Raw genomic sequence first — 16193 nt, forward strand, 5'->3', positions numbered from 1 at the left:
GAAGAATCTCTGAACAGAAAATCCCACCTTATGCATTCCACATAATTTCTAATGTGATTATTAAAACACTTTAAAATGCACATGTGATTTAGACTCTAGAAGACCTCTTTCCTTACCTGTTCTCTACAAGGAAATCTACCACACATTTCTTCAAGCAGTACAGATGAGCATCCATCAGTCCTGTCCTAATGTGCATTTTAGAATGCCTGGAAAGGGAATGAAAGAGAGTGAAGTTATTCGGCTCTGCATTCCACAGCCATTTTAAGAGCTCCACTTTAAAATCACTACATGGTAAAGCTTTACAAGAGACATCTGTGTTCCCAAACCCTTGCTGCGGAATTAGTAGGGAGGTGAATGTTGATGGCTTCCATGACTAGACTGTGTCATACAAACATACACCTGTTCATCCATTGCCCTTATTCCATAAGTGCTGTAGGCTCCAGCCTGCAAAAGCTTGGGCCACAATTAATCCAATAGTCTTTGAAGATGCCACAAGACTATTTGATAAGGTGGTGGTGGTGGTGGTTGTTGTACCTCTAATACAATGGATATTCTTCACAAGTGTTTTGCATATATTTTCTTTAATTTTTATTAAATGCAGAAACCAAGTTAATATGAACTGTAGTAAGATTTCAAGTTAGGTATACCAACTTCACTTTGCTAGTTATTTCTATAGAAACAATTTTCCCATATACAATATGGGATTTCCCCCACATGAATACATTTTAAATCAGGGTTTGTTTCTTCTTAAGAGATGGTATTACAAATGTTGGTGTTGGTGGCATCCATCTGTCTTGGGAGACAATGGGAGTGCACCTCTGGAAGTGAAGTCAAACCATTGCATTAGCAGCGCCAAAGTGACCTCCAGGGGGCACAAGTCTGGGCAGTGTGCATGGTGGTCTTGAGCTGTGCACACAACATGGACAATAGATCATGACATGCAGAGGAGAAACATGAAGCCTAGGGATTTTTTTGTTTGTTTTTTTGCTAATGACCTGCATCATCACTTTAAATTCTCCTTGACCTGCAAATGTTTTTAACACAGATAACTCAATCAAAGCAAAAGTAAAATACTACATAGTGCTTCATGTCTTCTGCACGTAAAAGCAAACATGTACGGTAAAGAAACTAGAATCATACAGTTTGGCACTGACTTCTGAAACCAGGCTTACCCAATGAAGAAGCATAATCAGGGTCAGAATCTAACCATGAGGGTCAAAGCAGAATATACAATTGGTGCATCTTGAATGAGGCAAGATGATAGTTCCAGTTTTGCTCTCTCAGCAATTCTGCTACTTGCATCCATGGGAAAGGACTCTATTATTTATAGCACAGTCCTATGCAGTGCTTTTTTCTAAAAAAAATGTTTAGGGGTACTCTCATTTTGACTCAAGAAAATCATAATTTTATTGTTCAAATCAGGAAAAAGAAATACAGTAAATGGACAAAAGTACAAAGATTCACCAAATGTTTAGGGGTATGTGTCCCCCTGCGTCCCTCCAGAAAAAAAGCACTGGTCCTATGTATGTCTACTCAAAAGTCCCACTTCTGTGTTCAATTTTCAGTGAGGTTTAGGGTAGATCCAAGAAAGTTAGAAGAATAACTTTCTTCGCCCTTCCACCTGACTTGCTACACCCAACCCAATCAGCTCCAAAAGTTTGGGGAAACCTCCAGATGAGATTTTAGGAAGTGCAGGGGGCACACAAGGCAGGAAAGGGTAGGGTAGTTCCAATGCACAAACAGAAGCCATCTTGCTCATGTAATGATTTTGTAGGATACAATCCATAATTCCAGGTAACTGTACAAAGGATTGCACCGTTAGAGTGCAAACTTACACAAATTTACCTGAGTAAATCGCACTGAACAGGGTGGGACCTGCTTTTGAGTAGACATGTGCTGTTAGTGTGACTTTTATACTTACTGAAAGTTCCCAGAAGCAAGGTTACTCATTCACTTAAATGGCAGATTGCACCCTGTATATTGCTTTGACATGGGATAAGAGACTTCACTGTGTACACAAGGAACTTTGGACTGTAGCCAAAATATTGGCTTTTTATTATCTTCTGCTGAGAAAATTTGGGATAATTTATAATTGATTTCTGGGTCAATACCTGTAGTATCCTTCCTATTTAATTTGTTGGTTGAATTAAACGCTTCAGCCAAGTGTGGCAACTACAGAAACTGAAGAAATTGTTGGAAATGAAACTTCTTCTTTTCTCTTGTAAACTGGAGACAATGTGCTGGAGAATTTGGAATTCTCATATGTTGCCACCCCACACAGCTCTGCTCAAATCCAATGCAGCTGCAGGTCACATTTCAACAACAACAAAATCCCATATGCATTCCACTAACAGTATAAAGCAGGAAACACCTCCCTCATTCAGGGTAGTACACCACAAAAATAATGAGGTTTTTGTTTATATCTGAGCTTTAAGAGAGCAATTCCAGAAACTGCAAGTTCCTACATGGTAGTATTGATTTAATTAGCCTGAATAGCACATTTTGTTTGCGTTAAAGACCTCCAACACATTTATTAAAATGGAGTCATAAATGTTAACTGCTTGCTCAACTACTTAAAGATGACCAAGTGCGGGGAAGATACTTCAAAACTCATTTCAAACTCCTTTATAAGCAAATGCAGCATGTTTTAAGGGAGTTCAAACTATATTTAATTAAAAAAATTACCCAGTCAGTCAATCAGATCATACAAATCTTGCAACCCTGCCAACAATCAAATACAAATTAAAGTCATGAAAGAATTTATGGAAGTACAAACCCTGAAGCACTGCAATTCTATTCCTGGCAAATACGACAACCTTCCGTGTTAAAACAAATCTAGGCAGGATTAAAAGAATATTGCCCTATGGAGTTCAAACAAGTATGGATCCTCAGAGTTTTGAGGCTAAATCTAGAAATAAACACTTCAGAATAGAAAAAAAAATATTAATAGAATAATATTCAGGCCTCTTAATTACTCCCTAAATTATCAGTTTCCCTCCTCTGACCCAACACAGTGAAACCAGAGCACCTACAAAACTGACTGATAAAGATTATATTCCCATAAAACATGGAAACTCAACTTTCAAAGCAACAAGGGCCCTAAATTTAATTAACATTCAGTATCGTCACATATCTCTGTCTGAGACAGCCTCTCATGAGAGCACTAAATTCTTCCTTGCATAGAGGCATGAGACAAAAGTAGCACCTTTGCCTTTTATAATTGTAGGGATGGTGAGGGGGACAGAGGGGGCTTTAGTCTTAAGGTGCAAGTGTGTGTTTTAAAGACTAAAACCATTTCTGTTAATTTCACTGAGGGATAGTGGGAGAGATATCCTTAGTGCTGGAAAATAGCTGGAAGCTGTACAAGGTAGGGCATTAAGAAAAGCTGCAAAAGAATTTTGGGGATGACATAGAGTCATAGACAATAGAGAAGTCCATAAAAAACACAATGGCAATCTGCTATTGGAAGAGAAGACAAGGGGCAGGACCTAACTGCTTAAAAAATGGAGGGGGAGAATCATTTCAATAAAGAATGAAAACTCATGTTCTGACTCAAAGCAGATGGAGGTAGAAGACTGATTTTCAATGACTTTGCTTCTGTTTTAAGTAGTGCTTTTTTCTAAAAAAACGTTTAGGGTACTCTCATTTTGACTCAAGAAAATCACCATTTTATAGTTCAAATTGGGAAAAATAATTACAGTAAATGGACAAAAGTACAAAGATTCACAAAATGTTTAGGGGTATGCGTCCCCCTGTGTCCCCCTTGAAAAAAGAAATGTTTTTAAGAGGCTTTCCCCTTAACAGAGACTTGAGCTATGGACAGACAATTGAGCAGTGGAGGACGGAAATGGTGCAAGGCATGAAAGTCCAAGAACACCAACATATGAATCTGCCATCAAGTTTATCTAATTTGGTCCTGTTCTTTATGGAATAAAATTAAGGCTTCCTGGAAAAAAGCATCAGATACAAAGCATGAACAACAATGGTCTAGTAGCTATTCAGAAAGACATGTTTGAATATGGTGTTTTAGAAATGTAGAGAGAATTTAGGAATCTATTAAAAACTGCCATGCGGTCAAATACAATGGAACAAATAGCTGGATAGGCATACATCAAGCGCAGTTAGTTTGTGTTGGTGCTGCTTCTCACTCAACATCTTTCCAGTTTTAGAACATTTAGAACTTGCAGGAATAATTCAAGAAGAGACTATATACACATTGCACTAATTATGTTAACATTAGCATGGAACATACTTGAGGTTAATAAACCAGTTATGAATGAATTGAATATTTTGGGTGTACTGCATTGACAAACACAGGATGCTAGAGCTAAGCCTCCAGAATTATGTTTTTACACAGTAAAAGTGGAATAGTGTAGTAACTGCTTCATGGAATATTTGTAGAAGAGCCGTGGAGTCCTGAAGTAGCAGCAGTGTTATATTCAGTGGCATTAGCACAATAGAAATATCTGAAATGAACTGAGACATCAGTGTCAATGACATCTTAAAGAGGTGGTGATGGATAAACAGGGCAAGCATTCTTCTTCTGTGATTAATCAACATGCAAGAGGGGAGAGTGAGGATGACCATGCTAGTTCTTCCCCCATTGCTCTCTATGAGCTGGAGAGGGAACTTCTGCAGCGGGAAAACTTCTCTGCTCAAGTAGGCTCCTTGCAAGATTTAGAACCACAGAAAATATGGGTTCTATATCATGCATGAGTACAGAAGGTTCCCTGCTACAGGAGTTATCCCTCCAATTCATGGAGGGAGACTGGGTGCTGGTGGTAGAAAGTTGTACATTTTATCTCACACTCCCCTGTTGCATCTTGTGGAGATGTAGAAGTTGAACATATGAATAGGATAGTAGAGTCAGTTATATGGGGTAAGGTAGTCACAGAACCATAACGCAGCTCAAACGTGAAGTATGAGCTGGTTCACATGACCTGCTAAGCCAAATCTTGGGCTTTAATTTCATCACCAAAGTCCCTTCACCACTGAAAAAAAGACAGCAGTAAGGCTTTCCATCAAGAGAGATAACATAGACTAGGTTGAATGGGTTTCAAGGAGGAGCTAACAGATCTGTTCTACAGCCATCTCTCTCTGGACCAATTCAGAAAATATGCAAAAGCACTGAAAAGAGGATACCTTCCCCACACTTCCAATTAGGGTGACAACTGGTTTTCAATATTGTGATATATCACCAGCTAAACATTGTGATATATTGCTATGTCACGATATCTGAAACAAAGAAGGAACCACGCAGAGGTGAACAGGAAAATGTCCTGGCAACTGCTACTACTTAGGGTCCAAAACAGATAAATTATGATATTATCAATCACCTCATCATGATCCCTTTGATCAGCAGGCAAGCCAAAACGCAAGCTGAAAATGCAAGTTGAATGGAACTATACAGAGGCAAGTTGCCAGGACATTGTCCTGCTTGCCTCTGTATAGTTCCATCCTTATTTCAGACATTGTGGTAGATCGCAATGTTTACCTGCTGATAACATTGCAGTGTTTAGCTGGTGAGTTATCGCAATGTTCAGCTGGTGAGTTATCATGATGTTGAAAACTAGATATCACCTAGCCCTTACACACATTGTGATTCGCAATATGCAGTGGTACCTCAGGTTAAGTACTTAATTCGTTCCGGAGGTCTGTACTTAACCTGAAACTGTTCTTAACCTGAAGCACCACTTTAGCTAATGGGGCCTCCTGCTGCTGCCGCGCCACCAGAGCCCGATTTCTGTTCTCATCCTGAAGCAAAGTTCTTAACCTGAAGCACTATTTCTGGGTTAGCGAAGTCTGTAACCTGAAGCGTGTGTAACCTGAAGCGTATGTAACCCGAGGTACCACTGTATTGCCAGCTCAAATATTATGAAACAATTATCATGATGTGAACTTCAAACCGGTTTTGGACAATAGATCAATATATCACCCAGCCCTACTTTCAATTTAACTATCTAAGGCTAAGCAGAAACCTCCATATCTTCCTACAGTCTTCTGTGCATACTCCCCACAGGAGATGTCCCCACTTTGAATATTATGCTAAAACAAAGGAACAGGATGCAAGAGTCACCTGTGTCATCCTTTTTGGCACCTCTGAATAACACCAGGAGTAACTCTTTGATGAGAAGTGTTGTAGCATAGGGACTAGGATTGTATTCAGATTGGATTCACAAAACTCTTTCTACTGAAAGATGCCTTTATTCAGACACCTTGCAGAAAAATCCACACGAATTGCACTAATGCAAGTGATTCATGTACCTTAGGAGAGTGTCTTTCATCATAAGATTAGACTACTCTCTCACTACCTTCATCTCTGTCTCACATGGTCATAAAAATTCTTTCAGATGTGTGATGACTGAAGTTAAGGAACTGCCATAGGAAATAGGATTACAAGGCAAAACTTCTCCTTTGAGGGGTTTTGCTGGCTTTCTTCTACGTTTTTACTCCAGACACTCAGTAGCTGACAAAAACTTTTATTTCTTTTTTTAAAAAATGAATGTTGTAGGTAGCAAGCCAAAGTTGGTGGAATTATTAAGCCCAGATATAAAAATCCTTAAGTCAGTGCCTCTAAAACTGTGCCTTTGTTATTTTTCCTCCGATTCCCAAGCCTTTAGCACAGGTTATTAAACTCACTTGTTTTTCTGAAAACAATTAAAGTTGTCATTCAGTTTTCAGGATTCTAATAAGAACCTGAAATATTCAGTTCTCCACAACTGTTCCATTTTATCCATACTAGAAAGGAGTCACTTCACAGAACACACACTATTCTAGACCCAGCAAACTCAAGCAGTGTGTTGGAAAATCAACCATGCTAAACATACACACCCATTACCTACAACAGCCTTCCCCAACCTGTACTCGAAATCACATCATCTCTGACCACTGGCCATGCTGGCAGGGGCTGATGGGAGTTTTAGTTCAGCAACAGCTGGAGGTTGCCTGTTCTCACCCTGACTTAAGTTCATCTTCAATGGTAAGCACTCACGACTTCCTACATTTTTCTTCTCACTTTCCTCTTTTTAAGTAACATGAGCCATGTAAGAATCCTACCCAGCTTCCAAAATGTCTCTTATCTTCATACACCAATGTACTTTTCACAATGGCTGTATCCTAGCACTCTATTATTAAGGAATAGATATATCAAGCAGAGGCCGGAGAAGGAAAACAAGAACAGAACAAGAAGGAATGCTCTGTCTTATCGTGCAGACAGATAGTGAGGGGGACCCCCCAAAAAATAATAATAATGGAAAAACCCACAGGTTAAAGGGCTTTGCCCAACACAGAATTTTAAATTCTGGCCTTCAGCATTCTCATTAAGTACACTTGGGGCTGAGAGGGTGAGCAAAAGTAAGACTGAAACACAGAAATGAAATAATTTTGACACAACCGCGCTCCAGTAGTCTGGCCATTAGGAGAAGAATGGAGCTGAATCCATTATTCTTTCAATAGCGTCTGGTGCAGCTAAATATGTGCTCACATACTCTCCTTCCTGAAAAGCTTAAAAAAAATTCAATAGCTGCTTGGCCTGGGAAAGAGGTGTTCACTGAAACGCTAACGCATGGACCAAGCACAGAGCAGTACTCTACCTGATGAACAATATGTTTCAAGTACTCTTAAAACCAAAGGCTGCAGGAGAAAAGGGAGTCTGAAGAGGTCCTGTTCTCAGGGGTTCTTTTTAGATATTCTATCTGGAGGCTGCCCTTCGGGTGAAATGTTCCAGCCACAACCCTAGCCCATTCTACTGCAAGAATTGAAAAATGGGGCCCCTCTGAAAATAATCAGGCTTGCTGAAAAGCCTTTCTTGCACAAATAGTTTTAATAATAATGCAAACAGAATTTGGCATCCCTCCCCCACCTAGGTTCTAGCTGAATTTATAGTACCCTGAGATTCTGTTATTACTGTTCTATCTGGCCAAGACTCACAGTTTCAAATGGGGAGCTCAAAGATATTCAACAATGTTCACTTTATTTGACCATAGCTTATCCAATGACTGTGATGTTCAACTTTAAAACACTTTAAAAATAAGTGACGCTTACAGCAGATGCAATGCAAGGAATCTGATAGTCCCTGGATTATTATATCAATAACTGCTATAGTATTTTAAAGCACATAAGCAGTTTTGGCATCTTTTCTTGGCCATCCTCACAATCCATTATGCACTTCAGCTAGTATTCAGTGGCAAGCAAAATTTTGCACCATTTTTATTCCAGTTTTATTGCAACAATTTATTTAGTTGGGCATGTTTCACCCCACAATCAATTCCTATTTTTTGAACAGCAGTTTGAAACTGTGCCCCCTTTCTTTTTCTTGGTTTTTTAAAAGGTTTTCCTCAGTTTTCAGACGGCATCCCCTTTCCTTCTGCTCATCCTCTGAGTCAACGTGAAAAAGACACAAGATAATCCTATTGTACACGTGGGGAGCCAAAGATGAAAGGTAATGACTTGCCAATAATAGCTGAAACATATAGACAGTGGTCATGATCCAACAAGCTCCTTCATATGCCCACCAGATTTCTCTCAGGAGCATTTGCAATCCACATGCTGTACACATTTCATATATAGTCTCAATACACTATTGCAACCAAGCTGAAGTGCATGTTACTAAAGTGATTGACTAGAGTTCTCCAGCTTACATCTGCCTTCCCTTCTGTTTCCCATTGTGTCTATTTTTAGATTCTAAGCCTCTTGGGGTATGGACTTGTGAAATATACAGTCTGAGGAAAACACCATATATATTTAAATTATTTATTGATACATTCATTTATTTAAATTATTCATACCCTACATTTTGGTATGCCTATCCTTCCAAGATGTCTTACAAGTTAATATTGCCATGGTTTTATTAAGGTAGCAACTAACCACAACCTTCCCCACAGGATTACTGGTGGTAATAGGTCAGGGAGGAGGGAACAGAAGGGCCAATCCAGCTCTTCCCCTGCTTTTCTCTCTCTCTCTCCTGGGAACATTCCCAAAGGGCAGTTGATAGTAGAACTGCCTATGGGGGCAGTGGGGGGGGGAGAGAGAAGCAGTACAGTCCTGCTAGAACACGTATTTTCTTTGCTTACCTGCCTCTTTCATCTTCCTGCCTCCCACTTCTCAAATCCTTTGCATATGACAATTTGGAGAGCAGCTGGGGGAGGCTCCAAGGTGGTCTTTGCCTTCCTCCTTCGCTCTCTTCTTGAATCATTCTCCATAAATACATACATACTTTTTTCCTACACCCGGGTTATTATTGTGTGGAAATACTTGTTTTCACTTATGCTTCCATCTGACTAACCTAGAACCAGAACCAGACTCTTGAAGTGGCGTGTCTAGTTTCTTGCTCCCACAAAAGGCTTTCATGTTAGAGGCAGTGCATTCAGCAACTGGAGAGAACTAACTTTCACCTTTCAGTTGTTGACTATTTATGTTCCACAAGGCATGAAGATGGTGGCCATCAAACAGGGTAAAAGCTGATATAGTGTCTCACTCTTTTATTCCTTTCTCCAGTTACAGTACAACCTCTACTTATGATCATAATCTGTTCTGGAGGCCCGGCCACTGGGCGAAACCAGACTCTAGTAGAGTTGCCATTGTGCGCATGCACATTAAGCACCAGCACACTTCTGCGCATGCGTAGAGGCGGCAGCCGCTTCCGCGCATGCACAGGTGGCAGGCGCCGCTTCCGCGCATGCGCGAATTGCAGCAAACCCAGTGTTTACTTCTGGGTTTGCCACGGTCGCAACTTGGAACGTCCGCGAGAAGAGGCAGATGTAAGTCGAGGTTCCACTGTACTTGGCCTGTCAGGGAAATTAAAGAGAAATAATACTTGCACATGAACTCTCTCTCCTGTGCTACCAATCAAATTAATAATAAAACCACAAGAGCAATTCTGGTTGGGGACCAACTGAACAACAGTCAGAAGATGATTCAGTGGATTTTCCACCAATAAAAGGAGGATTTTAAAAATATCATCAGTAAATGTCCTAAATGACCTCACAAGCAATCCACTAGTTCATGTTTCCTGCTGATATTTAATTTGCTGTTTCCACCTGATGGTGCTGAGTTTCACCACAGTGAATAGCATTGGCCACGCACAACATTCCCTCAGCAGCCAGTGCAGTAAGTGTAGCAAATTGGCATCATGTAATTCCAGTTAGTTCAATCAATACCAAATGTAGCTAAGTTTAAAAACAATGAGATCACTTTTGAGTATTCTTTCAAACTGCCTGCATTTGTAGACAAAATGATTGGGTTTGAGTAACAGCCCTATCTGTCCTAGGCTTCTTGGAGTAAGACAAATCAATAGTAGCTTGCAAAATGAAAATAAAATGATCACACAGGTAGCTGAAAAAATAAATCCCACAAGGGTGCGGGGGAATTCCTGTACCCACTTTAAAAATGCTGTGCTACGGCACAACATTAGACATTTGCGGGATAGTAACAGAAGCTGCAAAAAGAGCTTAAGATGAGTTTAGTAGCAGTCTTGGGTCTCTCAAGGATTGAGGACATTTAACTTTTTAGGAAGGAACAGCCACATGCCTCACATTACTCTTGCAGTGCTTCATGTAATATTTCTTCTCTATTCTGCTTCCTTACATTTGTCAATATATTTCCAGCCAGGGCAGGGGTGTTAACTCACTTTGCATTCCAGTCTGCTTTGCGTCATGGAGTTCCGCAGCCCATTGATGAGTAACATATGTCTAACATGTGGCCGAGAAGATTCAGGCCGTGTTCAAATAGGCATGGATAACTCTTCTGACCTCTGACTCAGCCTTCTGCGCCATCCCAGCAGCACAGTAAAATGCGGCTAGACAGCTTAGGAACAGTCCACTAAGAGGATGCTGCCCAAATTCAAAAGATCAATACCTTATATATCTCTCTCTCACACACAGGCCTATTCAAACTTAATAAAAAAGGAACATTTATGATTCACCAGTGTTCACATTCTCACCAGGAAATTTGACACTGCTTTCCCACCCTCAATAGTGTCTCTTAAGGTACACAGTTGCACACTTGTACGTTTGGATGTACCAGGAGCTCACACAGGCCAAGCTTCATCTATCAAATTTGAACATATAGAGTTCTATTAATATCTGTGTTACAGTAAGAGGCAGAAAGCCACCAGGATATTGTCTCCCATATGACCAACATGCAGCTGTTTCATACACTATAGAGAAGCGGGACACTTAAATTCAACAACAACTCTGGCCCAAGTGAATTCCTTATTCCTTATTCAATTCTAGGCAAAAAGTCCACATTCTGTGTGCACATGCAACAAATAAAAAAAATTTGATATGTATGTGTGCACGCATGTGCAGACACACTCACTCATGTTCACAGAAGAGTGAAAAAGGTGGACCATTAAGATGTCGATGTGGTTCTGCAACTTTGGCATTCATCCCAAGCAAGATCTAGCATGCTACATATCTTTTCAGGCAGCCAATGAGGATACATCTGTTTTGCTGAGACTTCCATTATCGGAAGAGTTTATAGCTAATTTAAACTAGTTAATGAGGTTTTGACTTTTTTATATAGTTTAAACTACTGAAGTAGTTTCTAGCTTGCTTTCAAAACATTGGACGGCCCCCCCCCGACATGCACAGCTGTTTGCACTTGAGGGAAATTGCTTAGGTATTTATTATTATTGATCCAGTCTTCTCTAAGCACTGCAGCATCCATAGATAGGAACATAGGGGCCTAATCAGCCCTCTCCCTCACATTTCTTCAGGTATGCATGGATTTTATAGGAATACATGCACAGCTTTCAGTTCTACAAAAGAACTGATGTGCAGAACTGCAATGGGGGAAGGGAGAGGGGCACATACAGAGGATATACAGTGGTACCTCAGGTTACAGATGCTTCAGGTTACAGACTCTGCTAACCCAGAAATAGTACCTTGGGTTAAGAACTTTGCTTCAGGATGAGAACAGAAATCGCACGGTGGCAGCAGGAGGCCCCATTAGCTAAAGTGGTACCTCAGGTTAAGAACAGTGCTACTGGAAGGATTTTTTTATTTAGGTTAAGAACGGACCTCCAAAACGAATTAAGTTCTTAACCCGAGGTACCACTGTATAGCTCAATAAGAGGACTTATGCTTTGCATGCAGAAGGTCCCAGGTCCAATATCTGACAATACCAGAACTTTTGTTCTATTGCTTATTATTAGTGTAAGAGTTTGTGTCAACATCACATAGGGAGGTCCTTTGTTTATGCATTTATTTTATTTATTTATATTGATAATGCGAGAGATTAGGGGGTCCTGAGTTTGGTTGGTTGCATTCAGTTGATTGCAGTGTGGCTTGCTTATATGTGTGTGGAGGGGGCAGGTTGTTGGGTCAGGCTAGCCATATTGATTTGTATGCTGTTGGTGGGGGGGTTATTGTCTTGTTGTGCTGTGTGTCAGTCTCTACAGCCACAGCAGGCGCTGTAACCTTCCAACAGTTTGACTTCACCCCCAAAGGCACATTCCTCCATTGTCTTCCGAGACAGACGGATGCCAACCAACCAGTGTAGATGGATCAATGGTCTGACTCTGCATGAGGCATCTTTCTGTGCTCCTTTGAGATCCCTTAATTTGAATAAGGAAACAGGACAACCCTGAAGTATTTGGTGTCACTACCAGGATCAGTTCATAGCATTGATGCCAAGTACAAAGAGTGAACCAAGGTGCCCCTCAAATTTGAAGAAAAATATATGCATCCAAACACTCACAGAAGGTTCTCCATCACAAATCCACACTCTGCAAAGGAGGTTAGAGTTAAGGCAAACTGATGACTCACTCCATGGGCACACTATTGTAAAATCAGGCACACAGCCAACTATAAAATTTGATTTTTTAAATAATAATAATTTTTTTAAAAAATCTCTTCCAAATGATTCTTTTCTGGTAATTTCCCCAGGATATTTAGACAGAGCTTGTGGCTGTTGCAGGCAGCTTGGGACAGGAGTGTACCAAAAGCATAGCAAACTATATTTTAAAAATCAGCACTTAGTCTGACATGCAGAGAATTCCATCCTCCAACCACTTATGGCAAATAGCTAAACTGCCAATAAAGGGGGCAGGGGAGAGGAATCCTCTGAATCTACCAAAGGGGGGTGGAGCGGGGGTGGGGGTGGATCTTTTAGCTATTTAACATGCCCTTCTCACTAGTTACCCCTTTTCTAATCATGGTGATTTATGATGCCTTGGAGGAAACCGTAAAAACCTCAACATTGACATAAAACCCAAAATTAACCTGAAATATGTACTTTATAGCAGCTACACTCTGTTATGGTATTATGCTCCAAAGGTACAAAAGGAGTCAAGTTGGCTTTTAGAGAGGGAATTTAAAGAGAAGACCGTGGCAAAAAAATTAAAAATGTTGCAAGTGAACCCAAGGGTTGATGTTTCCTTTTGTTTTAATTTAGGTTTTGTCTTTATTTTATATTCATTTTAAGTGGAGTTACCCGAACCAAAAGTCCCCATGATCTACCAACATTTGTATGTGTGTTTATTGCTGCACTTAAAGAGGTTTTCATCTATTTCCCTCACATTAAGAACTTCAAGAGGACTATTTTCATTTGCATCTTAAAGTGAGACTAGGGAAAGGGGGGGGGGGGTACCACAGACACCCTGTTTCAAATACATGATGAGTATGATCTTTTAAAAGAAGGCTGCACTGTCACTTCAAAGCCATTCTTGCAATTACCCCATACATTTATATAGGAGGTATTCTTTTCTGTATGAGGTAATGAGTAGTCCGGATTGTCACTGTGATTTATTAGCACATCCTCTGGAAGCAGCACTGCACCTGCATTTGCACAGATGGAACACCCACGAAGGCGGATGGTTTATTAGGGACAGCTCATCCTCAAACAACCCAGCAGCATTTTAAAAGGAAATGCTCCAAATTTAGACCTGCTCCAACAGGTGTCTTTTACTGTGTTTCTTTGTGAAACCATAAATGTCTTAAGGTGAGGCAAACAATTCCCTGCCCATAATAATCACTCTTTGAAAACAAATATATCAGCCCCCACATCCTTGAGGGGGGAGGGAGGAACGAAGGCCAATGGAATTCTCATTATTTCCTCAACCCCATGGCTTGCCAAAATGCTTAAAGAGATGGAGTTTGGTGAAGTGAAGCTTCTGTGGGGTCGGAGGACACTGAACAGAAGTCAGGAAAAATGGGCAGGGCTAGCTGCTGCCCTGCTTTGACCAATAGGGCATAAGGGGTGAGGGTGGAGGTGGTGCGAAGGTGTCAGAGGCAAGGGATCCAGAATGAAATGGAGTCCATGGTCACTTTAAGGCAAATATTTTTCCATGGACACAAAAGAGGGTACCAGGATATATTTTATCTGTGAGCTTAAGAAGATTTGTGCAGTACATGAGCAGATGATAGGCCTAAATCTCGCAAGCATAACTCTGTGTTGGATCTACGACATAGAATTTAGAATTGAGTTGTAGGTTATGTGTGTAGCTCTGAATAATATTGACCTCTAAGTAAATATTGCAGAAATTTCAATTTTCAAAATACAGGGGGGGAAACCCAACAGGATCCTCACCGTCATTTTTTTTTTTTTTTTAGAAAGTTAAGATCTCTAGTGCAACAGAACCTGAACAGCTACATGTTAATATTAATTTATGTTAATTTATAAAATGCATATAGGGCTTAATATAAAAAAAAATTATTTAAGCAGCTTATATAAAATATTCGGTATTATCATCAGATCAGTCACTATTTCAACAGGTTTGGTCTCTTCCATATAAGTTCCAGCAATTTTACAGATAATCACCATATTCTGCTCCAATTTCTAAACAGTTTGGAACCAGGATTCCTCATGGATTGCCTTCTTCTATATAAACCTGCTCACACAAGTTACCTTTGAAGGCCTGGCTTCAGACTCCCATTCTGCCAGAAGTGCAAGGATGATGACACAAGTTTGGTGCTTCTACTGAAAAGACCCTAAATTAAATAACATCTTCCTCAGGGAACCCCACTTTTCTACTTCTTTGTTAGTTTTCAGACATCAGGTGATGACAGTTTTAGTCAAGAGGGTGTTTGGGACCAACTGAATAAACTATTGCAGCTTTTAATTTATTTTAGTAGTTGTTACTGAGGACATTGGTTTGTTTGGGGGAGACAAACCATGAGCCCGGGTTCAGATGTAACATTAAGCCAATCCATCACTTAACTTCTTGCAGTGCAGCAAGAACAAGGGAGAAATAAAGCAACTGCAGTTTTCCAAATATGCACGAGCACACATACTCGTTAAACTTAGCCATGGTTTAGCTTAGTGTCATGCTCAAACTGAGCCAGTGGCTTACAAGGTTTAAGTAAACTGCATGAAGGAAGCAGTATGTTTCCCCACTCTAAGATCTAATTGAGAAAAACTTGTGGTGGTTCTATCTCTAATTAAGTTGGTAGCCACAATGGAAAGGGCACTCTTGGTGGTGGCTCCCAGGTTACAGAACCAGCTTTCTGTCAAGTTCAGGAACTTGATTTTTAAAAACAGACTTTTTTAAATAAAATATCTATTTATTTAGATCAGGGGAGACAATGTGGTTTACTTCCAATATTCATGGACTCCAAATGCCATCAACTCAAGATACTTTGGTCAATAATCAGGGATAGTTGGAGTTGTACTTCAACAACATCTGGATGATACTTTTGATGTTTAAAGTGCCTGGTTTTATTTGGGTTTCTTGATTGCTGTTTAGTCTCTCTGCTCACAGTTCCTTTTGACTGTTTTACTGTTGTATTATATTTTGTTTTATTTGTTAAGAATTGAAAGGCAAGTTATAAAAATGCAACAAACAAACAAAATATGGGTTGAAAAGAAATGCTTGAGGCAGAAATAGGATTGCTGAACCCTCAACGCAGATGATTAGGCATGCAATAGAAAGACAGTTTGAAAGCTTAAACGAAACCAACAGTGGCTGTGTTGCTTATGGTATCTTCACATTTAAATCAGTGTTATTTTCTATGAAAATCAAGTGGCTTTTTGCAGTCCATGCCCCACAGACAAAATAGAAAAATAAGTACAGTCAAGAAACAATGGGTTGCATCCAATGAAATAATCTCGTTTGCTCAAGGGCTTGCACAACAGAAGGTCCCCTCCCTCTCCTCATTCTATGTACCTCTCCCAAATTTATTCAGAGGTTTGGAGGAAACTCCAGAACAAATGGGGAGGTTACATGGAGGGAAGAGAGAAAAGAGTAGCTCTGT

The 16193-nt window shown here is 40.1% G+C and overlaps 2 protein-coding genes across 4 annotated transcripts in view; one reads left to right on the top strand and one right to left on the bottom strand.

Moving 5' to 3' along the window:
• LOC308479115 (uncharacterized protein) overlaps window positions 1–16193 on the top strand; it is a 90208-nt gene that overhangs the window by 59326 nt on the left and 14689 nt on the right. The gene's annotated exons all lie outside the window — the stretch shown is intronic.
• EIF2B3 (eukaryotic translation initiation factor 2B subunit gamma) overlaps window positions 1–16193 on the bottom strand; it is an 89882-nt gene that overhangs the window by 44959 nt on the left and 28730 nt on the right. For all 3 annotated transcript variants that reach the window (XM_081009471.1, XM_081009472.1, XM_081009473.1), the window contains exon 6: window positions 117–206. In XM_081009471.1, coding sequence (XP_080865597.1) covers window positions 117–206 — 90 coding nt within the window. The remainder of the gene's footprint in view (window positions 1–116; window positions 207–16193) is intronic.

Source organism: Podarcis pityusensis (genome assembly GCF_964106645.2).
Source record: "Podarcis pityusensis genome assembly, chromosome: 6".
Classification (NCBI taxonomy): Eukaryota; Metazoa; Chordata; class Lepidosauria; order Squamata; family Lacertidae; genus Podarcis; species Podarcis pityusensis.